The sequence below is a fragment of the Lepidochelys kempii genome, chromosome 5 (genome assembly GCF_965140265.1).
Source record: "Lepidochelys kempii isolate rLepKem1 chromosome 5, rLepKem1.hap2, whole genome shotgun sequence".
NCBI lineage: Eukaryota > Metazoa > Chordata > Testudines > Cheloniidae > Lepidochelys > Lepidochelys kempii.
The window spans coordinates 15,310,814-15,337,114 of NC_133260.1; the positions used below are offsets into that span (position 1 = coordinate 15,310,814).

A 26,301-nucleotide genomic window follows, 5' to 3' on the forward strand; every position below is an offset into this window, starting at 1 on the left:
TAGCCAGCATTCCAGTATCTTTGACTAAAATTTCCCATCCCCTTTGCGGTCCAGTGTTCTCTGTGCTAGCTGGTGACTGCCCTCCATCCCAGAGGGGGATGCATTGTCATGGTACCATAGCTAGCTAGTGTGAAAGACTTCATGATAAAAGGTGTATTTACTAAACAAGTGGCCCTGGAATTTTTGTCTCCACTTTTACACTTAAAAGTTTGTAATCTCCCCCTTCCCCCGGCACGAATTTCTTCCCTGCACTCCTGTTGTAAAGCTTATAGCTTGTCTCATTGCTAAAACCTAGGGCCTGGATACAATAATCTAGTTACTGAACACTAGCCTTATGTACATGCAATACGAAGCACTCTGACACCTACTGTAACGCCATGCTTCAAGCGGTATCCCTTTGCTCCTTAGTTAACTGGCTAATCGTACAGCATACCGGTCCGCCTGATTTTCAGTGGGCATTGCACCATGCAATGGAGGGCAGACTGGGGCATGTTTTTTCTCCCAGTAATGGCTGACATTTCCAAGTTGTGACCACTGCGAGAAGCGCATGGGGCAGTGCTTATGGCACTTGGGAGACCAGATTCAAGACCCTTGCTCTGCTATAGCCTTCCTGGGTGTCTGAGGACATGTCCTCTGGGCCTCAGGTCCCCCTTTGTAAACTGGGGATGACAGCATCGTCTACCTCACACTGGTGTTTTGAGGATAAATATATGAACGAGCATGAGGTGCTCAGAAACTACAGTAATTGGGGATGGGCACATATGCCCACTGTGGTGGGAAAGAGGCAGAGTTCCTGAGCTCTGCAAGGCTGGACTTGGGGTGGAGCCAGTTGTCCCCTAGCCTTGCCCTACTCCCCTCTTCTCCCCAGCCGGGTCATGGGCTTTGCCTCCCATTCTGTCCAGATTCTGCTCCCACTCACTGGGAAGCAGAATGGGGGAGTAGCAACAACCTGCAGCAGCTGAGGCCAGCGTTGGAAGAAATCCAGCATGTGCTGGCATCACTGAAGGTCGGATTAAGTGACTTGTACAAAATCACACACAAAGTTTTCAGATGAGCCAGGAATTGATGTCACATCTCCTGAGTCCCAACCTCCTGCCGACCCTCCTTCCAAAACCTGACTTGAGCAGCGCCCATATTGTGAGAGTTGTCTCCCTTAGTTAAATAGCAATGTCTGCTAGATCCCATAGCTGGGTACTTAGACTCAGCTCCAGGTAGGCTGTTTTCCCCCCCATCTACCCCACCCCCACCCATAAAAGAGTCACTCTGCACAATGTCAGCTCAAGTGTACATTTTTATTTTTTAATGGAACATAAACTCCTTTAGAAAAAACATTCATCTGGATGATAACACCCATAGAAAAAAACACCAATCTCGTGTTTTTTTTTTAAATTTGGCATTTGTTATTTGCATTTATATTAAAGCAAAGTGCATCTTTCTTATTTTTCTCGTTTATACACATTGCACAATACATAAATAATGATGCTTATAAAACGTCTTTATATTTACAAGTAATAATATATTTATATATAACATAAAATACATTTTTTCTTTAATAAATCTCAAGGTTTTTTTTTTAAGGAGTCCTTTTTTTTTCCATTTTCTTTTGTTTTATTTCCAAAGCACTACAATGCTAAAGTTCCAATGAGAATGCTTCTCTTGTTCATTTAAACCTTTATATTTAGAAAAATAGCTTATGTTAAGGTCTAAACATGCTCATTGAGCTAAGAACAGTGTAAAAGTATCATACTAGTGTATGAATTCAAGAAGAAATGAAAGAGCGACTGCATTTCCGGATACAACTGCTATCGCTCTAACCTGATCAAGGCAGGTTATGATGGACCAAAGATCATGAATACATTTTCCCCCCAGTTTTTGTTGTTGTTTGTTTGCTTGCTTTTTGTAGGTTTCTGTTTTCTCACCAAGGTTGCATCTCAGCTCAAATTGAAAAGCATGGGCCATGCATGTTTTTTTTTCCTCATAGTATCAATAAAACAATAAAAGCACTCAAAGTGTGGGCATGCGTCTTCCAAAACCCATGCGTCCACCATGGACTGTTGGCATAACAGTGACAAGACGTGATCTTTAAATAAAGCAACAAGCATACATGAAAAAAGATGAAAAAAACAAACAAAGAGGAGCAAGGAACTGAACGATAGAGTTTCACTTTGCTGCATTGGCTCCTGATGCCTCCTGGGTGCACCGGCACATACATTTGTTCTGTGTCAGGGACAATGCAGGGTGGTCGCCACTGGGGGGGAACTTGGTTTACCATCACAGGAGTGAAGATGCTGCACTTTGACAAGTAGCAGCGGGAATGTGCCACCGCTGTAGGCAGAAGCTACAGCAAGATGGCCCTGTGTGTGCGAGCACTCCGCATGACAAGGGGGACGACGAGACATCTGGCAGCAGAAGACCTCCGGTGTGCCAAAAACACGTATAAACCCTTTTTATGAGGGAGCTGTAACAAACAGCATGTGACTGAATTCCACCAATCGCTGAGGGTAACAATTTCAGTGGCATTAAATGATTATTTTATGTAATCCCCTCCCACTTCTCTTCCCCCTTCTGAGTTATTGGTCATTCACACATTAAAAATATATATATATATATATATATTTATCAAAATACCAAGGCAAAAATCTTTCCATAAGCTATTTCTCAAAACAGGGGAGGGGAAAAAAACAACACAAAACACCAAACAAACAAACAAACAAACAAAAAAGTTTGCATGAAAAGCAAGCACTCAGAAGGAAATATTAGCAGCAAAGTAGTTATAATGTCATGAGTCCACTCTGTCTCAAGTCATCGGTTATTAAAAATAACCTCCAACCAGCATGGGCAACTGCTGATAAACTGTCTTGTGTAGCACTGGCCCCAGCCTTTCACAAAGCTGATCTGAACAGTAAATCCGGTCCATGGCTGCTGCATGAACTCATGGTCGTTAGGTCTCTGTAAGCTGTATGCCTTCTCATAGTCAAAAGCCTTGATGGAAAATCCTGGGAAAACTTTGTGAACCAGCAACGTCCTGGAGTCGGGGTTGTCCAGTGTGGCCGACTTGATAAAGATAGGGTAACTACTGCGGTTGTATACCCAAACGCCGTCCACTTCCTTAGTCAGCTGGATGCCATAGCCAATTTTGCTGCGGACTTTCTGCACCAGCTGGCTTTTGTTGTCTGAATTGAGCTGTCCGAGGCAGAAGCCGTTCCCCTGAGGTAGATCATAGAAGATATCCAGGGAGGGCTCTTGGACAGAATACAGCCGGCCCACACGCGTTTTCTCTTCCCAGTATGCCACCACGCACCAGTGTGACCGATCCCCCGGCCCCTGAAGAACTTGGGAATCTACAGCGAGAAAGAGGGGAAAAAAAGAGAGAGATTTATTACAACAGAGATAAATAACATAACCTTATAAATCCTGAGCTCTGAAAGATCACCCTCTTCCCATAGTTCTGACAGTGCATTTCAAAGACCTGTGATTATTATCGTTATCCCTAGGCAAGACCAGAGCCTAAGTCCCATTGTCAAAAGGATGTAGGCCCAGATTCTCAGAGCTATTTAGGCACCAGAGAAGTGAGGCACCTAAATACCTTTGAGGATTTTTCCTTAGGATCCTATATCATAGGACTATTAGGCTCCTAAGTCACTCAGGTGCTTTTGAAAATTGTATTCTAAATGATTTTGCCTCAAAGTTACACAGTGAACTTTTGGGAAAGCCAGGAACAGAACCTGACTCCCAGCTCTACTCTCAAGTCTCTTTGGGGCAGATTTTCAAAGGGATTTAGGCACTTTGTGCAGATGAAAAACTGGCCTTTTGACCATAAAAAGAGATCGAGAGCTACACCCAGATTTTGTACCAATATGACTATCTTTGGTGCAATTTTTTACTGAAACAGTTATAACAGTAGAAATTGGACACAGTTATAACACTATGAAGGTTCCTTACACTGATATACCTTATTCCACTTTCTGAACAGGAATAAACTACATTGGTATTAAGTCCCTTTATATCAGTGTTACTGCATCTACATGAGTGGACTGTATCTCTTCAACTATGCTGATATAGTTTAAAGTGGCACAACTTTCGTGTGTAGACAGGCCCGTGGAAAGAGAGGCCTAACTTAGTGGTTTAAGTACAGGGATGGGAGCCAATTAACTCTTGCCTTTCTAATCTGTGCTCCAATTCCCATGTCCTCTGCAGCCTTGTTAGTAGCTGGTCTTTTCTGCCTCCGTTTCCTCAGCTCTAAAACAAGGGTGAGAATATTTGAATATTCTGGGGTGTTGTAAGCAGTTGTTAGCTGATGTCCATGGGTCTGTCTTCACTGCAGCTACCCCAGACTCTTACTAAGGTGCTGCCCCATATCCCCTGCCGTTCCGTCCACACACACAAAAATCTCTCACCCAAGTGCAGTGCTACCTTATACTACCCCGGCTAATGCTAGAATGAGGCTTTCACTTGGGCTGATAACTCGCCCACTTTGCAGTGAGGACACAGGCTAAACCTCTCAAGTGCTGACAGTCCTCCAATGCCTTCCCACAATTCCCCCCATGAGCTCAGAAGGTCAGACAACTTCTCCCACAGCTCACTGGGAAAGAATCACAGAGCGTCTCGATTAACTGCGGCACAGAGAAGCATGGGATGTTCCCCCAGATGTCCTAGCGAGACGTGCCGGTGAGTGCAGCACCAGTGAGGACACGGTAACTCGGGGATGACACTGCAGGCATCTAGGCCAGGCTACCCGGAGTGCTCAGATCCCACTGCCTATTACCTGAGTTAACTCTGCAGTGAAGACATACCCTGTGAAATGCTCTGGAAGATGAAAACTGATAAGCACTGTACCTATAGTAATTGATTTCTTCCCCACCCTCAAACCCTCGTTGCAGCTAATCAATTTAAGCAACAGTAAATCAATGTGGATAACATCATGCTGGAGCTGCTCACCAGCCGCAGAGATTTTTTTCTATGTGAAGTGTGGGTAAGCCAGGATGAGGGCTAAGGTACCCACAGCCTGACAGACTCCATAGATCACTTCGCTTTCAAAGGCTGTAAGCCTAGACAAGCTTTGTTCATATATAATTTTTCTCCCCAAAAGGGGAGCCATAAAAGGCAAGTTAAACATTGCTCAACAGGAATGGAGGGCACAACAGATCATCTGCTATAATTTACAGAGCCTATTTACGCCTATAGCTGGAACCCTGGTAATAAATGCTACGATTCAGACGTCAGATGAACTATAAATCTGACTGAACTGCAGTTAGACTGTGGTTTGTGGTGGCAGGGTGGAGACCGGAAGTCTTGCATTTGTTAACAAAAAAGAAAAAAAGAAAAGAAAAAAAGAAAAAAAAAGTCAGTTCTTTTAGCCCTTCCCTCCTCTTTCAGTTGTATCTATCCCTCCTGCTAGCCGCTAAGCCACAGTTGCTGCTACTGGGGTTGAGATGGGATGAGAGGACCGAAAAGGAAGGGGAAATGGGGGGTATCTTATGACACTCATAACAGCACTAGCTATGTCCATCAGCTCTGTGCTTCTTCACTAATATCTTTCCAGCTTTTATAGACATGTTAAGAGCTGGGACCTATTAATCTCTAATATTTTGTTTAAACAAAAACAAACAAACAAAAACCAAGTTCAGAGCTGAAAGTTAGAAAGTAATATCCCTTTCCCAAAATAAATCTACACACACACACATACACAAATGAGCAGGTAAAGATCTCTTACAAACAAACAACATAAGAATGGCCATACGGGTCTAACCAAAGGTCCATCTAGCCCAGTAACCTGTCTACCAACAGTGGCCAATGCCAGCTGCCCCAGAGGGAATGAACAGAACAGGTAATTATCAAGTGATCCATCCCCTGTCACCCATTCCCGGCTTCTGGCAAACAGAGGCTAGGGACACCATCCCTGCCCACCCTGGCTGAGACATTGATGGACCTATCCTCCATGAATTTATCTAGTTCTTTTCTGAACTCTCTTACAATCTTGGACTTCACAACATCCTCTGGCAAAGAGTTCCACAGGTTGACTGCGCATTGTGTGAAGAAATACTTCCTTTTGGTTTGTTTTAAACCCGCTGCCCATGAATTTCATTTGGTGACCCCTAGTTCTTGTGTTATGAGGAATAAATACCACTTCCTTATTTATTCTCTTAAAACTACATCTCCTAAACCCATTCCACTGCTAGCGATACAATGCCTGATAGTTCTTCCCAATAAACCTGCGTAGCACCTTAATATAGCACAATAAAATCCTGAAGAAAGAATGACAGAAGGAGAGTATAGTGGCTAAATTAGCCCGTCCAACTGCTGTATTTTCTCTGCTTTTTACTGACTATTAATATGCCTGTTTCCCCAACAGAGGCATTTTCAAGTCTTTGGATTCCGTTTAGAGTACAGTACTGTGCTTTTAAAAAATAAATCCAGCCACACACTTTTAATTTCCTCACTTCTATGCCAGCGAGGAAAATATTTCTCCAGTTGCTGGAAGCAGCTACTAAAAATGGGCCCAACTGCACATGTTTGGAAACTAGAAAGGTAAGGTGTTGTCAACCTACTCACCAAAAACATGACTGGGGGGAGGACTGGCACTGTTGGTGCAATGCACTTATGGGGCTATGTAAAAGGGAAACAGCCTTGCAAGTCTGCAGGCTTCACTCTGCCTACTTTTAGGTGTGCCCCGATGGGTCTTTCAACCTCCCCCCTTTGGTGCCTCACAATACTTTGTTTCATATAACTCTATCCACTGAAACCTGGCACCAAATAAGCAGCAAGCAGGGGGGAAAAGAGCTGAGTGAAAGAAGGGGCGGGGGAAGAGGAGGTCGTAGTGGGGTTGGGAAGAACTGAGCCTGGTATCAAATTACCTTTACCCTAACCTTCTGCAACTACCTCAGCGTATGCACTTGGGGGAAGGGGGCTAATGAGTCTGTGAAAGTCACACTCGACTACTGTCCTGTGTGAAGAGACAGGAAAAGCAGTCGCTCCCCACGAAGACAAAATTAAAGGGGGGAACAGGAAATTGCGAGGGAGAAGTAAAAAGAACCAGGAAACGTATCTGGGTAGAAGGCCCTTACACCCTATTGCGTGAAAGAAAATCCCTCAGCCTGCGTTCTTCCCTTTCATCTTCCCAGCCTGCCAGTCCACCCAGCAATTTTCAGACAGACGTCAGTGAAAGAAGTTTTCAGATTATGTTAATTGCCTAGCCCAGATAAATTGCAAGCTGTGTGTGTGTCTCTCTCTCCCTCCCCTCTGCACAGCCCTTAAAGCTAAATCTCATTGCACAGACAGGATGTAGAGTTCTCTTTCCACAGACTCCCTAGATCCTGCTCTTCTTTTTACAACAACACCTTGCAGTGTGCCTTAAGGGCCAGATCCTACCATCCCTACCCAGGCTGCAGGAATTTCGCCTGAGTAAAGACAGTAGATTAGGGTAATCACAGAACAGTTCACGGAATTTGCGCATATCTGAAAGTAACTTGGTTTAAGAGCAGATTCTGATCACTGAAACTGATTCTGTTGTAAAACCATGTTAGATCAGAATTAGATCCCATGGATTTAACTCCAGATTTATACTGGTGTAACAGAGATGAGAATCCAGCCTAATACACACTTCAGAGCACTTTTTTTTAAAATTATTATTTTTGTGTGTGTATACTTTTTTTAAAAAAAAAAGATATTTTAACTGTTTTTTTTAAAGAGTCAGGAAAGCAAAGCTATGTTGTAAAAAAAAACCCCAAACCTTAACTTGCCAGATACATGGAGCTCACAATTTTTGTTTTACTCCAGTTAAGGAGATTTTGGAACAATAAGCATTGAACATGCTGAATCTCACTGAAATTCCTTTACGTTTTTATTTTCTTTAACATAAAAAAATCATCCCTTTCAGGAAGAGGGGGGAAAAAAGGGCTATTTCACCTCATGTTTGCACTTGCATTAGTGAAGACCACTTAACAAGTAGCTCATTGCCGCTTACAAAGAGTTATTTAATTGCCAGCGCATAAAAAAAGAGCTGCCCTGGTTATGAATGAACAGCCCTTTATAGAAGACTGGAAGTTCATGAATGAATACCACTAGGCTTTTCAATGACATGGGGTGACCAGACCTCAAGGACAAGCTTTCGGTAATCAGGATTTTTTTTTTTTAATGAGTTAGTGCCAAAACACAGTATAAACATGTCAAAGTGTCTTCCGTTTGAGGGACTACACTGTTGACGGGATGTCTATCCCTGAAGCTATGAGAATATATAGGTAGTGCTCAGATAAACAGGATGAGTCCTTGCTGCTGGGCAAGTTACCAAATCACCAAAGATGCTCTTTCACAATTACGCTGTATGTAGCCGTGGGCTGATTTTTCGTCCCTTCCCCAAACTCTCTTGGGACTGCTGCTAAAAGGTAGTGTTTCTTGTTAGAAACCTAGGTATGTCCTTTGGGTGGTGTGGCCAACAAACGAGTGCGAAGGGGAGGGGGGAGAAAAGAGCAGATTATGTGGAGAAGCTCACCAAAGGTTTTCACAGAAAGCTTCATTTATTCTTTGCATTGTGGCAGTGCCCAGGGGCCCCCCTGTGGAAGGTGCTGTACAAAGATATAATGAAGAGATGGTCCCTTCCCCAAAGTGCCTGCAATCTATTACTGGGCACTTACCCGCTAAGGATCTCAAAGGCAGGTCAGTATAATTATCTCCATTATTACAGATGGGAAAACAGAGGCACAGGTTTGCCCCAGGCCGTGCATAAACAGAATCCAGATCTGCTGTGACCCACAGTCCAGAGTTCTATCTGCTAGACCGTGCAGCCTCACTACAGACGGCCCTGACAAAACCTTAGAACTGAACCTCCCAAATGGCCCATAGGGGGCCAGGTATGCAAAGGGCTCCGCTTCGCTTCCCCTGAAGCATCAAAATAAGTGCCAGTTTTCACAAGGAAGTACAGTAGGCTGGGAGCTGAGTTCTTTTGAAACATTCCCACCTCTATGATGGGCCAAAGCAAAGCCCTGGTACCCAAACACTCCCCGCTTCCCACAACCTGTTGGAATCTAGAACCGGGCCTTCCAGCTGTTACAGACTTGGCAAGCATTGTTACACCACGCAACCAATTAACTTCCCCCCCTCCCCTCAAGTGTGCTCTGTGCATCAACTGATTACCGGGAGTTAGCTCCATTTGAGTGGTGCCATACACAATGGCTGAGAGATACTTTGGGGTCCTTGTTCAGAGTTAAAAGCTCTAGATTGCAAGCTCCTCAGAGCTGGTAACATCCCTTCCTGAATGTCAGGGGAGCTACCAGCACATTGTGGATGTTACCATAATCCAATAATTAATAATGGAAACACAACATTATTATTTTGGTATTAAGCACCCTTCAATTTTCTGCTGTCACTGATTACTATGATCTGTATCACAGCGTGCCCAGGGGCCCTATCAGGATCCAGGGCAACAGAGTACAAAACACAGTCTCTGCCCAGAGGTGCTTACTCCCTACCCTTATGTATATTAATCATTATTACTAGCTTTTACATAGCAGCTTTCAGCGTAGGATCTCCCCAACCATGTCCCATCTTTACAGATGGGGAAACCGAGGCACAGAATAATTAGGGCCACATTCTTCAACAGTGGCCACTGATTTTGTGCTGAGGTTCCCAGAGAAAAGATACTCACAGCTAAAGGCAAGTGGCCACTCTTGAAAATGTAGGACTCTGTGAGTTACCTAAGGCTGCCTGATGAATTTCAATGGCAGAGTTGAGAACAGAAGCTAACCCTGAGGATATCCAGTCCAGCTCGCAATCCCTGGTTAACCACAACTAATACTGACACTGTATTTTCTAAAAACCGCACACACGTTATTAGCCACCGTGTGACTTCAATAATGTTCCATAAAGATTTTGTGTTTTAAAAAACGTTCTTCAACTTTACACCAGAACAGATTTACACGTTGCTTATTTCTGAGCTTTCAGAGGGGATGTCCCTTAAATGCAAGCAAAAGGAATGGGGAAGACAACTCTAGACAAATACATTGCTTCAGCCAAACCTGGGACACAGAGCAGAGCTAAAATTTACAAGGTTTTTTACCTCCTTGTATTCCCCCTCACAATCCCTGTTGTCTGTCCTTGCACATACTCAAATCCATGGCTTCTTTAGCCACCACTATAAAAGCTATGCTTGAGAATATCCATAGGCCCAGATCCACAAAGGTATTTAGGCTCCTAATTTCCATAAGTTAGGGGCATAAATATCTTTGTGGCATATGGGCCTTAGTGGTACACAAGGTTTATAAAAGTTCAATTTGACTCTCCTTTTGGAAGGGGGAATTCAACTCACTTTCTGTGAAGGTATTGGATCTAGAGAGGAAAGCCAAAAGATCTGAAAAGAAAACCAGGAATGACAGTCAAGAGAAATTAAAAGCTGTTGAAACCCAAGGAGGTTGGTGTGAAGATGCAAGTGGGAGTCTTAAATCAAGACATATGCGCCATACATGTGAGTTCATGCCGTATGGAGGATTTTTCTCTATAGAATGGTGTCCTCTGCACACTATCAATGCAAGTGGGGCCTGAAGATATTTGGGATTGCTGTGACCCCAGCCACTGATGGTGTGACCCCAACTGCCCGTAGTTTGGGCACTGCTTCACTAGAACGTCGTTCTAAGATCAATAACATGCTTGTGTTGGGTTTTCCCAGGATTCTAAAGGGGAGGACTGACATAAAAATCACTGATTTTATAACTGATGGGGAAATCTGGAGGGTTTCCCCCCTTAAAAAACCAAGAAAAACGAAGAGCTTCCATTTAAATTTTTCTCCAAATTTGGGGGTTTTGTTGAAAAACAGGGTTTTGAATTTTTTTTTTGACTAAAGTGTACTAACATTTGCTTTTTTTTTTTTTTTTTTTTTTTTAAATTTCTGGGGATTGTAATCCCGCCCATATATAGCTAAACCTTGTCGTATCCTAATAAGAAAATTGCATCTGTGCTCTCAACAAGGGCTAGAACATTGTCTATAGCAGTGGCAGCGAGCCTCTGAGCACAGGTCAACAGACTTGGTCTTGTGCTAGAGCCTTAAAAATAGCTGTGTGGACATTGCTGCTCAGGCTAGAGCTCAGGGTCTGGAGCCCCCCCCTCCCCCCCCCCCTAAGCTTTCGTGCCCAAGCTACAACTGAAAAGCACCGTCCACACAACTATTATAAGCCCAGTAGCACAAGCTCTGCAAACCCATGTCTGTGGATCCAGGCTCAGAGGCTGGCTGTGCAGACATAACCACGCACAATCCTTTTTCTTTGGGTAAGTAACTGGGTTTGGATTCAGAAAAGTTCAGTTCAGTTCCCAGCTCTGACACAGACTTCCTGTGTGACCATGGGCAAGTCATTTATTCTTTCTGTGCCTCAGTGTAAAATGTGGAGAATGCTATTTCCTTCCCCACGCCTGAGTTTGACTTTAAACTCTTCAGTTCAGGAATCAGGACTTGCCAGTGCTAGGCTCCTGGGCACTCTAGGCAATGCAAACAAACTAATAGTTTATTTTTCTTAACATATTTTGTTTGCAGGGAAACACAGAGGTAACCTCTCTTTGTTTGGACACAAGGTTGATATATTTCCTCATACACAGGAATGAAATAGGAAATGTATACTCTCTCTGAGTGGAAATTCTGTCTTTAGATTTTAAGGCCTCATTTTTGTTACCATGCAAAGTTCACAAAGATGGTGGGAAAATACCTATTTTTTTAATTATTACTTTGACAAGGGTAACGTTTCTCGCTAGTCAATTCACTTATGTAGAAAACAGTGAGTCTCGCAGAGGACCCGCTCTCTTAGCTCCCTACTCCCTTTATTTGATTGCCTGAATTTATTTTAAAATTGTAAGATTTTTTGTAATAATACCTCCTGCCAGAAATTAGCAGTTTGAATTTGTTTGTGATCAAGTTTTAAATTGACCTTAGTTGGCTCTTTTCACTGGGCTGTTTGCATTAAATTCTTTATTATATTTCCAGTTATAGAACCATTTTTCACAATATTTAGATTTCTTAGTTTTTTAACAATCGATATGTGACCCTAAAGTTTTCCTTGAAGCCCTTCTAGATTTTCAAGGCTTCAGGTGCTTTTATTCCTTCCCCTCTCCATGATACCGTGGTTGGATTTTATACTAAATGTGTGCCAAATTTAATACACTTTATTGAACAATGTACCCTGAAATGATAAATAAAAAGTTGATGAGGAAGAGCTGCTAGTTTCCCAGTGCCTTGATCAGAGTCACTGGTGCTGAGTTTACTGGCCATCACATATACACTGATGCTACCCCCGTACTTAAGAAACGGAAAGGTTAACTTATCTGCTACAGACTTTAAATCAGTAGCAAATTTGGGCCAAGAACCCAGAAGTCCTGACTCCCAGCCCCCACCTATAAACACTATATCAGGGGTCTTTAACCTGGGAGTCACAAACAAGTTTCAGGGGCCTTGCCTTTCTTTCTGGCTATATGGGAGCCAGCCCCAAGACTTTCCGTTGTAACACATTAAACAATGCTCCCTCCCATATCTGTCTTTCTCCCTTCCAGCACACGGAGAGCGAATACAAGGTTAAAAAAAATTGTCTGGACTAGTGTAAGCACAATGTGTTGCCCTGCCAGGGGGTCCAAGATTAAGATGAAGCTCAGTCTGCTCCTCCCCAGGCTGGAAGCATCTTGTCATTCTCAAGTAATCCCCTTCAGCTGACCCTGGAGTAGCATTCATGAACTCTACACCATGACCAGCTTTTCCTGGCCAGACAGACAGACCAGCTCAACAGACAGCCGTGAAGGGCAGCATAAAAAAGGATGAGTTCCCAGCAGATCTCTCCCCACCCAAAGAAGAGTGCCCAGTGCGACGTCAATCTTTCTGAAAGTGCTCCATGTTCTCAGGGACGCGCCGGTTCAGCTTTCACAAGACAGTCCATGCTGCAGTCATGTCAAAGGGAGGGTCGCTCCAATTCACTGAAATCAGCCTATTCTAAAGTATCCCACTTTCTCATAGAGAGACTTTTAAATAGAATGTCCCCAAGGTTTGATTTTTAAACCATTATAAGGTTTGCTCTTAATGGTCAACAGCCTTTCGCACAACCCAGGGAAAAGAGTGTGCTTGTGTGCTCCAAGAGAAGTGCATGGCAGTGATGGAACATGCAGCAGAAAGCGCAAATAACCATAAACAAACCAGTGAAGCTGCCTATACACACAGTGCTGTATACCTTGGGTAAAAAAAGAGCATTTCTGTTCCTTTCTGATCTTTCTAGTAATTTTGGGGGTGGAGGGATGAGTTACTTGTAAAAACAGGAGGCAGAAAATGTTCCCATGTAAATGATTTTCAGGTTAACCGTGTTGGTATTAAGCATCTGATTCGTACAGCAATGGCAAAATCAAAGAATCCAAATTCTGCCTTTTGAATGGTGCATTGGTGCCCCCCCCCCAATGACTTTAGTGGAGGCTCCAAGAGAAGAGTTTACTCTCAAAGGCTTCCTACCCCCATGCACTGTACACCCAATTATACCCAAGGGCAGTGTGGACAGCTGTAACTCTTGATGGCACAGGTCATTTCTGAAAGGCTAATTTAGGAGAGTATGACATGTTAAACTCCTGTTGTTGTTGCTGCCGTGGTTTTCACAGACAATAATAAACCCAATCCAATCTTGATATGTACATAAGCTCCCAAACTGTAGTGATCGCCAGCCCCCAATAGGGCAGCATCATGGAAACTGAATCACTTAAACAATAGACTCTAAAGGGGCTGCTACAGTCTGTCGTGTCAACACGTATTTAGGGAGCCCTTAATCTGTGGATTATTGACACGATAGACCATAACATCTCTTTAGGAGCCATTACAATCTATTGTGTCAATAAATACTTATGGAGTCCTTAATCCGCGGATTGACAGGCTAGACCGTAAATGTGTGTCTATGTCTAATTAGGCAGCTCTTATTACTCAGCATATACAGTAACTCTGCAAGCTAAAGAGCCTCAGGAATTTCTTCTTATTTAACAAGATGCCCATCTGCCCAGACAAATATATCTCTGCTCCCTTTCATACTCAGGGAAAATAAAATGGAAATCCCTCCCACCCCAATCTATGTGGTTTTTTTTAACTTAAAATCTTTTAGTGTGTAAAAAACCTTTTGTTCTCCTATTAAAACACTAAGCCTGAAATTCCTACTCAAGCAAAACTCCCATTTTGATTTCAGTCAGAGTTTTGTCTTAGGAAGGACTACAGGATTTTGCCCTCAGGATGTGAAGCTTTTATGACAGTTTGTTTCCAGAGACGGGGCCAAGCTGTTAAGTCTAGATTCAGCTCTGAACTTTTAAAGTTTAATGAGGATGTTCAGATTAAGATTTTGGGTCAAGCCATTATGGAGTAAGGGGTCAGGCACCAAGTGCAGATCTGGAGACAAACTTCCCAAATCAGAGCTATGATCCTGGTTCATGCCCTGGATAATCATTACCAGGTCTGTGCAAAACTTCCACAACAAAACTAAGTGAAATTTGCCTGGTGTAGAAGATGCAAACCTGAAACTTGCCCAAACGCTGTTCTAATGGTCACCAAGGCTGGCAAACCTTATGGTGAAACCTCAACCAAGTTTTGGTAGGAGCCAGTGTGACCTGTGACTTCTGAGATATGATTACAGGTGGAAGATATCTGAAACTCTGTGGTGTCCCCCAGCGTTTCACCCTCAAACATAGTGGTTTAGGCTGAGTTTCCCTCTTTGAGTCTTTGGCTTTCATTCAAATGCAAAAACTCAATGGGTTAATTCAAGTGTGGGGCTGGGTGGACACTGATCCAAACAAACAAACAAACAAAATCCCAAAAGGATCCTGTAAGCCCCTAGGGCTGAGGTCATTGAGTTCCTCAGAGTTTTAGCTAAAGGCCCCAGACAGCAGACACTCAGACTGGAAACACTGAGACATCCTGAACTGTAACAGTGTCACCACATGGGCCAGCTCTCTTTAAATGCTTCAACAGCGGAACTGGGCCCCAGAAGTGTGTCTTCAACACAGGAAATTAAAGCCTGAAAAATGTAGGACGATTAAAAAAGCCGAACACACACACTATGGGTCAAACGCTGCCCTACATTCTCAATGCCAGCCTTTTAATATACTTTTTAAATATACAAATTAAAGAGAGGGGAGGGAAGTGGCAGGGGACAAGAAGAGACAAGAGCAGAACTGAAACTGAAATCTGCAGGGTTCTCTCACTCTGCCAGACAAAAAATTTGATTCATAAATGTACAACTAGTCTTTGCTACTGTCTGATGATGATGATTAATCAATTACTAGTGCTAAAAATTACCCAAGAAGAGAAGAACTCTTTTATGCCCAGTTAAATTTTCTTTAAAAGCCAGCAAGGCAGCAGCCACCAGTCCTTGTAAGTGTGTGTTTGGAGCTAGAAGAAAAACACACACCCACCAAAAATGCCTGTCTGCCTGTCTCCAGTGGTTAGAAAGGAGCCAGCTGACTCCAGCTTCCTCTGTCCCAGGCTTTGGGCCTCATCAGCCATGTAAATTATAGAGTACTGTGCTGTCTGAAGGCCGAATTTCGACTTAACTCAGAGAAAAGCCTTAGAGGAAGGGTGGGGATCCTGGAGTCAGCCAAATCCATTCATAATATTTACAGTAAATGGGCCTCTTTGCTGTTGTTTAGCATATACCATCAGCTTAATTATTTTTTAAGTTTTAATTTCAAGAACTTTCTTTACTTGTCTCTTTTTTCTAACCCCTAAAGATGCAGGAAACTTTTTCTTTCCAAATGTTTTATTTTAACTCCAGAGGGAAGCAAGGGTGGGAATCTTACTCCCCCCCCCCAAAACAGGAATGAACCCTGTGTTTGGAAAAGAAAAACAAACGTGGAGGGGGCTGTCAGTGGTGGTGAGAGAGAGAACTCCTTTAATAAAGGCTTTTAAAAATATCTGATAGGATTTCAGACAACAGAAAAGAAGCTCCTACCATACACTTTGCTTCTGTCCTGTATCGCAGTGGTTTTCAAACTGTGGTCCGCCTACGGCTGGGGGCTTGCAAACTACGTCTAAATTTCCAAAGGGGTCCACAAATGCAAAAAAAGCTGAAAACCACCACTGCATAGGCTTTTACGTCACACTGTTGACTAGCTGAGCGGACAAACAATAAGGGCTAGAGGGGATGCGCACACCAAGGTCCTGTTAGTATCATTCTGCTACATCTGAATGGGAAAGCCATGCAGCAAAAACTATTTTAGCTGTAGCAAATTTTCTTACTTCATACCGTCAAAGAAATAGTATAAATGACACGCTCGCTTTTCTCCAGTGTCATTGGTTCAACTTTCCATGAAGTGCTCTTGCTCCAAACTATTTGATCCATATCTTTGTAAAGTGACACACTTATCAACTTCAGGATATATATATATGCATCCGATGAAGTGAGCTGTAGCTCACGAAAGCTTATGCTCTAATAAATTGGTTAGTCTCTAAGGTGCCACAAGTCCTCCTTTTCTTTTTGCGAATACAGACTAACATGGCTGTTACTCTGAAACCTGTCATAATGCGTATGTAGCACCAGATTCTGCCACCCTTTCTCACAGCGAGTGGGTACCTTGCACTATAAGGAGCCTCATGCAAGGAAAGGAGACTTGACTTAGGGCCACGGTCTTTTTGCTGGCATTGCTATGTTGGTCAGTGGTGTGATGAGGTGTGTCCTGTGACGGTTTTTGGGGATGGGGGCACGGGGAGGGGCACTAGAATAAGCCTGGAAAAGCTCAGTTTTGCTGGTATAAGCTGCATACACACTAAGGGTATGTCTACACTACCTGCCGGATTGGTGGACAATGACCCATCGAGTGGGGGCGGGGGGGGTTGATTTATTGCGTCTAGTCTACACGCGATAAATCGATCCCCGAGCGCTCTCCCATCGACTCCTGTGCTCCACCGCTGCGAGACGCGCAGGCAGAGTCGACGGGGGAGTGGCAGCAGTCGACTCACTGTAGTGAAGACACCGCGGTGAGTAGATCTAAGTACGTCGACTTCAGCTACGTTATTCACGTAGCTGAAGTTGCGTAACTTAGATTGATATCCCCCCCCCAGGGTAGACCAGGGCTAGAAGCGCTTTGCTGGTACAATGCTCCAGTTTTGCCGTCCAAGCAAAGTACTCCTAGGGTAGACCTGGCTTGAGTAAGTGGCAGCGCTTAATCTTGGACTGCAATAACAAAACCCTCCCAAGTTATTCTGAAGACCGGTTCTCTCATCTCCAGCCCCATCTCTCTTAGTCTCTGCTTCTCCCCACAAGATCTTTCTGTTTCTCCCACATAAGTCAACCCCTCTCTCTCCCCTCTCCATGTCCCTCAAATTTTGCATTTACACTGCTCCCATGTGGTGTCTTTTCATGTAATTCACTATAAATCCTTCAAAACTTGTTTTGGACATGTGATTTTATTCTGGTAAGAACAATAATCTTCCTGCCCACAGATCCCATCCCACACTGTGTAGCCTGAAACCCTCACCCCTGCCCCTCTTGCCCCTGCCACAGGGTTTTCAGATACCATGTACAACCTGGGATTGTCTTGTTTTAAGGAGAATTAGCAAGATTTCAGTGGTTTCCTTTGACAAGCCGGGAACCTGAGCCAGCACGAGAGTGCTGCTGTTGCACGGCCAAGCTAGTCACTCAGTTCCATGGCCCAAGAGGGGAAAGCACAGGTTAGCACAGGGGTCGGCAACCTTTGAGAAGTGGCGTGCCAAGTCTTCATTAATTTAAGGTTTTGCGTGCCAGGAATAAATTTTACATTTACAGGGGCCCCCTGACGGAACCCCAGACCGACAGCAGGCTGAGCAGTGCCGGCAGCCAGGACCCCGGCTGATGGAACCCCAGACCGGCAACGTGGGTGGCAGACGGAACCCCAGACTGGCAGCGCGCTGAGTCGCTCAACTCATCCTACCCATGGATAGGTTCCATCCATCCAGGCCGGCAGCAGGCTGAGCAGGGCCAGCAGCCAGGACCCCGGCTGGCAGCAGAGTGCCACTAAAATCAGCTTGCATGCCACCTTTGGCACGCGTGCCGCAGGTTGCCGACCCCTGGGTTAGCGACTCATTTGCATGGTCAGTCCATGTCTCTTGAAACACATCCTTTTTCTACCTATCTCCAACCCCTACTTGAGCCTAAGCTATTAAGAGCACGGAGCAGGCATAGATGGGACTGGGGACTTCCTATCATTCACCAAAGAGAACCACGCCTGCAACTGATCTTGCCAAAACATATTTCCCTGTGTATACTTACTCCCGAGTGTATTCCCATTGATGTCAATAGGTTTTATCTTCCTTTTCAATCATACCTATGTAATTCAAGAATAACCCCATCAAAGCCAATGGAGGTAGCCTGGCATAAAACCAGGGTAAGCAAACTTTATGCCTAAGGACTTCCAGAATGAAAGTCTTCCTGGAGTAGGACTTGCAGGATGAAGACTGTAAACCTTTTCCAGCAAATAAAAATCAAATCAAATCCAAGAAAGAGTCCAACAATAAAACCCAGGTCACACCGCTGTAGCCCGGTCACCTACTCATTCTGCAGGAAGTTTGCTCTCCTATTGCACCATGGAGAAAGGAGAGACAGGGGCTCAGCAAAAGTTGTAGCTTTGAACATTTTTTTTCTTTCCAGTGACAACATGCAGCTATGTGGGTTACACATTAACAGGCTCATAAAGGACTTAATAAAAAAAATCAATGCATAGGAGGAGCCTAGTATTTCCAAATTGATATTTAATACACAGATGTGTATTACAGTTTTTTCCTAAATGCTAAATGCATTCCATACACACACACAATTGCTGAGTCGAATTTTAATAATGAAAAAAAATTTAAAAACCCACTCTCTGCAGCACACTGACCTACAGTTCTCCCCAAAGTTATTACAAGACCAAAAACAGGCATTTACCAAAAAAAAAAAAAAAAAAGGTCCACCCTTGCTTAAAACACTATTTTTCTAGAGAGTAAGGAAATGTTTCTCATATGGATATAAGATGTGGAAAAATACAGTTAGAAACAAAAGTTCTTTTCATTCCCTCATGCCCTAATCCCCCCACCCCTTCCATAACAATTATGAAAACTGTTTAGATGGGATGGCATTTTGAACATTTACTGCATTCCAGCCAATAAATTCCATTCCCGGATCTGATGGAAAAATCACCCCCCTTCCCCACCCCTCCCCTCGCTTTCATTCTTTCTGTCTTTCTTTACAACCTAATACCCTGTCGACTCAGGGCCAGGGCCTACTTAGGGGGAAAAACAACACCAAGCGCCAGACTGGAGACAGCATGCAGACTGAAAAAGTTAATCATTACTTCTGTCTGCCTTCATAATCTAATCACTTCTATTCCAAAGCGCATGCAGCAAAGCTCTCTCTCACACACATCCACCCGCATTCAGGCCCACAAAATATGTTCGGGTGGTCTGTTCCACCCACACCACCCCCTCCTGTGTCGTCCTGTCCACCCCACTCTCCAAATGCAACCCTGGTAACTCCAGATTAAGAATGAAAGCTAATAGCCAAAAGCAACAGTGAAGCATATTTCAAAATGTTCAGACTAGAGTCACAAGCAAGAAGCTGCTTATCTGTCCCCTCCCCTCCACACCCCACTCCACCCCACCACTTCCCACCTTACTCTCTGGATTAATAGGACTTAACAATTATACAGTGCATTACATTAATTAACTAATTAATCCTCCGAACATTCCTGCGAAATGGGTAAGTGCTAGGATCCACATTTTACAGATGTGGGAACTGAGCCAGACAGTGCTTTAAGTGATTTGCCCTAGGCTACACAGTGAGTCAGTGGCAGCACCTGAGTCAGGACTCAGGAGTTCCTGGCTCTCAATCCTATTTAAACTTCATTTCTAATTCAGTTAGGGCACCCAGTTACAGCACGGTTGTCCCTGACCTAGTTACCACATGATTAAAAGTTGCAATTTAGACAAAACCTAACCGTGTCTCGACAACTAGGCTGAACCCAGAGGCACTCCAAGACTTCAGCCTGGTTCTGGGGACACAGCTGGGTGATACCTAGCTTATAACTTTTAACCATGCTGTAACTAGGTCAGAGGACAACAGGATTGTAACTGGGTCCCCTGGTTCCGCTGTAGCTGGGGGGTAGAGAGATGGGACCTGAATCTAGCAGACCATGCAGAGACCTTGCTTACCCATGCACCTCACAGAAACACAGGTGCTGACAGGACTTTATAGTTTAGGCTGCATCCACAATGTGCACAAAAGTAACACACCAAGAACAAACTTGTTCCAACTCCAGCTACTTTACATCTCCCGTCCCCAGCAGCAAAGCCACAGTGCAGAATTTGTATCTTCCAACTCATCTCAACATTATCTGTCTGTGACAAAGAAAGGAAAGGGATGGGGGGAAGGGTAGTCTCCTTTTTACCATCCAGTTATCAAGTGGTTGAGCTATAGTACCTTACACTGAATCCCCTGCCTTCCAGAGTCAATTAGGCACCAACGATCTTCCAGGGCATTTACACAGCCTGGCACTTCATTGTTTTATTGGTGTTTCCTTTCTATCTCCCTCCACATCCCCTGCAGCCCCCATTCCCACTGCACATTCCATTCCCCCCCAAAATGCACTGACTACACTATAAAAGAATGGAGGCATTATGGGTGTAACTCTATGGTTCTTGGGCCCCATTCCACAACAGTTACACAAGCCAGTGATCTTTACTCACCTGGGTAATCACTACAGACATGAGTAATGGTTCTAGGATTCAGCCCGGTGACATTAAAGGATACATTTTCCATACTTACCCTGCAAGCCAGTGGAAAAGAATAGAAAAACTACAGGCCACTTTGTATTGCATTAAGATTTATAAGTTTGTTCCTTATTGTGAGCTAAAAACCCTCAGCCTAGTTTACAAAGAAAATTAATTCACCAGTTCAAGCCTAGTGATGTAAACTTCAGGCTCTCAGCTAGTTTTCAAAACAAAACTTCTGCTATTTAATTCCTGCATCGCTGTTTGTAGTATGATTTTATGCATTTATTTACTCTGTCCAACACGGTATTGCACAAATGATATCCAATAGAATAGTATCGGATGGGCATTAAGTCCCCTACCAGTCGGGCAAAAATCTCTCTGGTTGTGTGGGGCTCTTATTTTGGGGGGGGCTCTGATTTTAGTTAGTGTTCTCCAGATCTTCAAAATGCAGTCCTATCATGTTCTTCAAACATGCAGATAACCACTACACCTGCCTGGAATGTAAAACCTGGTTACACATCAAAATGCAAATAGAAAAAATCACCCCGGTGTTGTCCATTAGACTACACCTTATGTTATCCAACTCGGGAAGACTCTCACCCTCAGCAGTAATGCTCTGAAATTTTAGTATCTATACATTAAAGGCATCAGTTTCATCACTTAAAGTCATTCGGTCCAGAGCCAACTTTACCAGTTACAAAGTGAAGACTGTTTGAAACATTCGCTACCTCCCCAGCACCTGGGTTTGTCAGGCATAAATAAGGTTGCTTCAGAAGCTAATTAACATTTCATTATGACACCATTGGTAACACCAGGTGTCTTTGTATGCTTTTAAAAGGTGGTAAGGGCCGACCAGATCCTGGGTGATGGGAGGTCTGCCCTAAAAAGGCATGATGAGAACCAAAGGTTCTGGATTATTTTACTCCGTTGAATGCTGGCATACTGCTCACTTCTAAAAGTTAGCTCTCATTTAACCTACTTTGGCAGCAACTCTCTACAAACACCATCTTTACCACCAAAAAAAGATTACTATTCTTAGTCCCATATTTGCTTATTATGTACACGTATGTACATACATATAATAACATTTTGAATGTTCAGCAATTTGAGCAGTTTGGGAGTATTAATTTAAGACAAAATATGCCCTCCCTCTTTATTAGCAAAAACCCTCGGAAAGATCAGCATTATTTTTCTGTGGGCCTGCAATTTTATCAACCAACCACGGAGACACAAAGGCTCCTGAGGACATACCTGAATAATCTCTATCTACCCAGCTCCCACACAGTGTTTAACATGCTGCTTTCTACATAGGCTTGATAGGAGTAATTGCATATATGGAGGACTATATTCACATACACCAGCTGAATTGAAAGAAGATGCCACGAGGGATCAAACTGAAGTCGGTGTTTCAAAATTGTGCCAACAGATTAAACAAAAAAAGAAGTGAACAAAGCTCTCCTGTAAAACCACTTCAGCCTGCATTCAACCTGCCTGCTTCACTCTGCTCTGGCGTCAGTGTTGTGTTTTGACAAGTCACCCTTGCTGAATTCTCAGCAATGCTTTACACACTGACAATTACAACCAGAGGCTCTCATTGTGTTATGAAAACAAAACTACACAAGAAGAAGCCGACAAATGAGAAGACAAATGAGCTTCTCGCTGTCTCCTGTAATAGCCTCTATTTGAATAACGATAAGATAACTCAGTGAACTAGTTAGGCTGCAGCTTTGTGCGTGCGCAATCAAGGCAAGTGATATCAGTCTAGCCAAAAGTCCTACTGATGCATATGAAATTGGGAGGTTAGTAAAATTAGACACAATGGCAGCCTCACACCCAGCGATGTGTCATCCCAACCGATTTACATTCATCGCTACCAGCATCTCACTCCTTGCGTGTATGTGTGGAGAGCTTGGTCCTGTATAGCACAGGTGCAGGGTGTGTGTGTGTGTGTAAGAACAAGGCCAAAAGAGTTCAGCAGGAGAGGGAGTACACAGGGAACCCAATTCTGCATTAGTGAGAGCACAGGGCAACCAAATTACTTCTGAAGTCAGAGCTAAGAGCCTAATTAGCATGGGGAAGGATGGCTTTTAAGAACCTATCTCCTCAGTGGTGCCCATTCTCTACCCATATCCCAACCCTTTCACCTTGAGGGCTTGCAAGTTAAGGAAGCAGGCATGCAGGGGGAACAGAGACAAACACTCAGTTTAGAGGACTATACCTAGCACTGAACCCTGTGCCTCCATTCACACTTGTGTCTGGAAGATGACAATCCAAGGACTTACAGGATCAAAGCCAGAATATCATCAGCTCCTTATGATCCACATTTTCTTTCTTTTTTTTTTTTTAAAGGAAGGCCTGACTTGTACTGGTTCTTCACAAACATGCGAACAGCTGAAGTCAGCTCCACCGAGCCAGCTCTAAAAGGCATTCACTGTTTTTGTCTTACTTAATGCACAAGGAAGATCTCAGAGAGGATTCCCAAGGAACTGTTCAAAAAGGAGGAGTGGCTTGATGTTATTTAAAATAAGGAAAACAGAGTGGACTTGAAGCTGCAAATGCTAAGGACACAGCATTTAGGAAGCTGAAGCTGCAATGCTTTTTGTGCAGCAAGATTAAAAGGGTAAGGAAGGGCTGTGCAAACTCTTATAAAGTTTCTCTCTCTCTCTTTTTTTTTTTTTTGCAAGTTAAAACCAAGATAATGACACTGGGTGGGGACCAATTCTGAGGGCTAAGCAGCCAAACCAAAATTAGCTTCCAAGCCAAGAGCTTCCTCGGCCTGGCAGTTTGGGGAAGGAAGCTGAGAAAAGTTATGAAAAGATTCTTCAGTAAATTGAGAAACGAGGCTGAGTTTAACGTTCAAGCAAAGGTGACCCTGCTATTAAAATATTTTTCAACATAATAAAAATAAAAAAGAGTACTCCAACAAGCCTCTCTCTGAAACTCGGGCACTGCGAGAACTTTCTGATCACTGTGGGGGAAAAGGTTCTTTTTGTTTTCCTTTCCCCCTCTTCTCTCCTTTCATTAATAACTATGTTTTCTTTTCTTTCTATTTTTTTCTTGGCACTTTCCTCATAAAAAATGATGCAATTTCCTGTCTTGTCCCAATGTTTCCTGTTAATTAACAGGGTGAAAGTTATCATCATATATTTAAACTCCTACCCAAAACAACTCTGCAGAAAATGGTTCTCCGGCAGGTCCAGCACTTTGAGGCAAAAGCAGTGCTTAATTTGTAGTGAAAGAAGTGCCGGGACCCAAGCAATTAAGTGCCGGGGCTCAAGTAATTTTTTTACTTCCATAACTGAAGTGGCAAGCCCAGAGATGCCGGGACTATGAACTACCAAGACTAGAGATGCCAGGGCTCAGTCCTGGCACAAATTAAGCACTGGGCAAAATACCCATAAGGCTAGACCAACCGAAGCTGGTATACGGAGGTATGAATTATGCTTCCCTTCATCAGTCTTTCCCTCCCAAGCCAAGATACACCCAGAGGGAGAGGTCTTCTGCTTCTTTATGGACATTTCACTTTGAGGTCCTTTGCTGGTGGAAGATGACCTGCACTCTGAGCTGAATCTGAATGAAACAGGAGTTTTGCCTGATGGATGACCCCCATCTCAACTTTAATTACTGTAGTGCTACCATCTTACTGTATCACACTGAACCGCAGGCCATCTAGGATACAAAACCAACAACCAACTGTTACACAGCACCACCCCAGGGTGGAATATGTATTTTGGTCAAGGACACAGGGGCATATCTTTCCAGTCTCATCCACAGGGAACTCTCCTTCAAAACTCTCTGAATGGAGCTTAGAAGAATGAAGAGCTGAGTCAACCCTGCCAGGATGTGAACCAGTGTTCCCAGGGAACCTAGATATTACAAACTTTGGGATAGATCAAACTCATGTAGAACTATTTTCCACACAGCTCTCTCCTGCATGTGGGAATGGAGAAGGGAAGCGGTCTGGCATCTCCATGCCACCATTCCCTGCCCTCCTCAGACCATGTGGAGAGCTCTCTGTGGTCTCCAGGGTCCCCATGGAGAAGAGGTTGGAGTCAGGGTAGGTGGGATGATCACTGGCTATCCCCCACTCCAGTGGTAGTTAGCTACACAAGATAATACAGCCCCAGGTTTATTAACTTTACCATAGATTTCTCCAGATGACCCTGGCATCCTGTAGATCCACAGGGATTTACGAGGTTGAGCAAGCAGGTGGACAAACCCTTCACCTCATCCTCCACTGGACAACGAGGGAGAATCTCTGCAATGAAATCCTTGTTTGGATTTTCTTGCAAACAGGCCTACTGTGGCAGGAGGAGACCACCTGGCTACTGGTAATGAGGTCACTCTGCCATCCCCTACAACTCAACAGCCAACAACATTTCAAGACTACACCCAAGACATTATCATTGATTTAAAAAGTCTAATCAAAAGCCAAAGGCAGGAAATCCTGCAAGGTGTCGATGCTCCTTTCCCACAGACCTCAGCACCACACAAGATTGGGCCATATTCTTGTTTACACTACATGATTCCTCAACAGCAGCCATGACATAACTTATTCCCCAGTTTCCATATTAAACAAGCCCAGGACAAACAGTCCATACACAAAGAGGAGGGAGACAGGGAGAGAAACAAAAGACATATAGGTAAAAAGTGAAGAAGGTAAACTTGAACTTTGCTTTCTTTGTGTGTTACAACTAAATCCAGACTGTGTATCAGGAGTTAATAATATCTTAGAGCTCAAAATAAACTGGAAAGGAAGCTACTTTGTGACAGTAGGCAGGCAGCCAGGCTGCTGCGCGGGTTATTCAATCCTGCTTAAGAAAGATGGTATGGCTGGCAGTGACCTCTGAGTGGCCCGTTACAGTATTCTTTTACACAGCTCACTCCGAGGTCATTACAAGAAGGCACCAGCAGGAATTCCACGTTCCTCTTGTGAAACCACCCTGTCACACTGCAGATAAGACTAACCAGCCCCCCATTTGGTCAAAGGGAGAGAGAGGTCAATATCAGTGTCTCTCCAAGCTTCCAGGAGTCAGAATGGCTGTGGAGCTGATAGGGACGGCTGATAACCTTAGTTAATAGTCAAGCGACAGGCTGTGAGGAGCTGGTCAGGCTGCACAGTTCAGTGTAATAGAACGAACATGTGACTGTCTGAAATACGTGTGGCAGATAGGATACGGTCAGGAGGAATTGTCTGTGGTAAGGAGTCTTCTTCAGGAACAGCTGATACAGGAAGTATGGCTTTTCGCTGTACTGATCACTCCTGAAGAAAGCCCTTAGGGCTGAAACACTGAATCCACAAAAAGAAAAGGAGTACTTGTGGCACCTTAGAGACTAACCAATTTATTTGAGCACAATCCACAAGCGCATTTTCCGAAGTGTCCACTAACTCCGGCTGCCTCAGTTTCAGAAACCGACTTGAGATACACATTGGGCCTGATGTTCAGAAGTGCTGAGGCCCCCGCAACTCCAAGTGAAATACTTGTGGCCAAATCTCACCTCCTTCACCATGGCACAGCTTGACCACGACCCACCAATTCTGCTCAGAGAAAAGGCAGGAAGCGGGACAGGATTTCTCAGACCCCACCCAAACAGAGTGG

At 43.9% G+C, this 26,301-nt stretch overlaps 1 protein-coding gene across 3 annotated transcripts in view; it reads right to left on the bottom strand.

Annotated features, from left to right (window-relative positions):
• Positions 1 to 1,334: 1,334 nt before the first annotated feature.
• SMAD7 (SMAD family member 7) overlaps positions 1,335 to 26,301 on the bottom strand; it is a 41,579-nt gene continuing 16,612 nt past the window's right edge. For all 3 annotated transcript variants that reach the window (XM_073343507.1, XM_073343509.1, XM_073343508.1), the window contains one exon: positions 1,335 to 3,341. In XM_073343507.1, the coding sequence (XP_073199608.1) occupies positions 2,803 to 3,341 (539 nt within the window). In that variant the 3' untranslated portion in view covers positions 1,335 to 2,802. The remainder of the gene's footprint in view (positions 3,342 to 26,301) is intronic.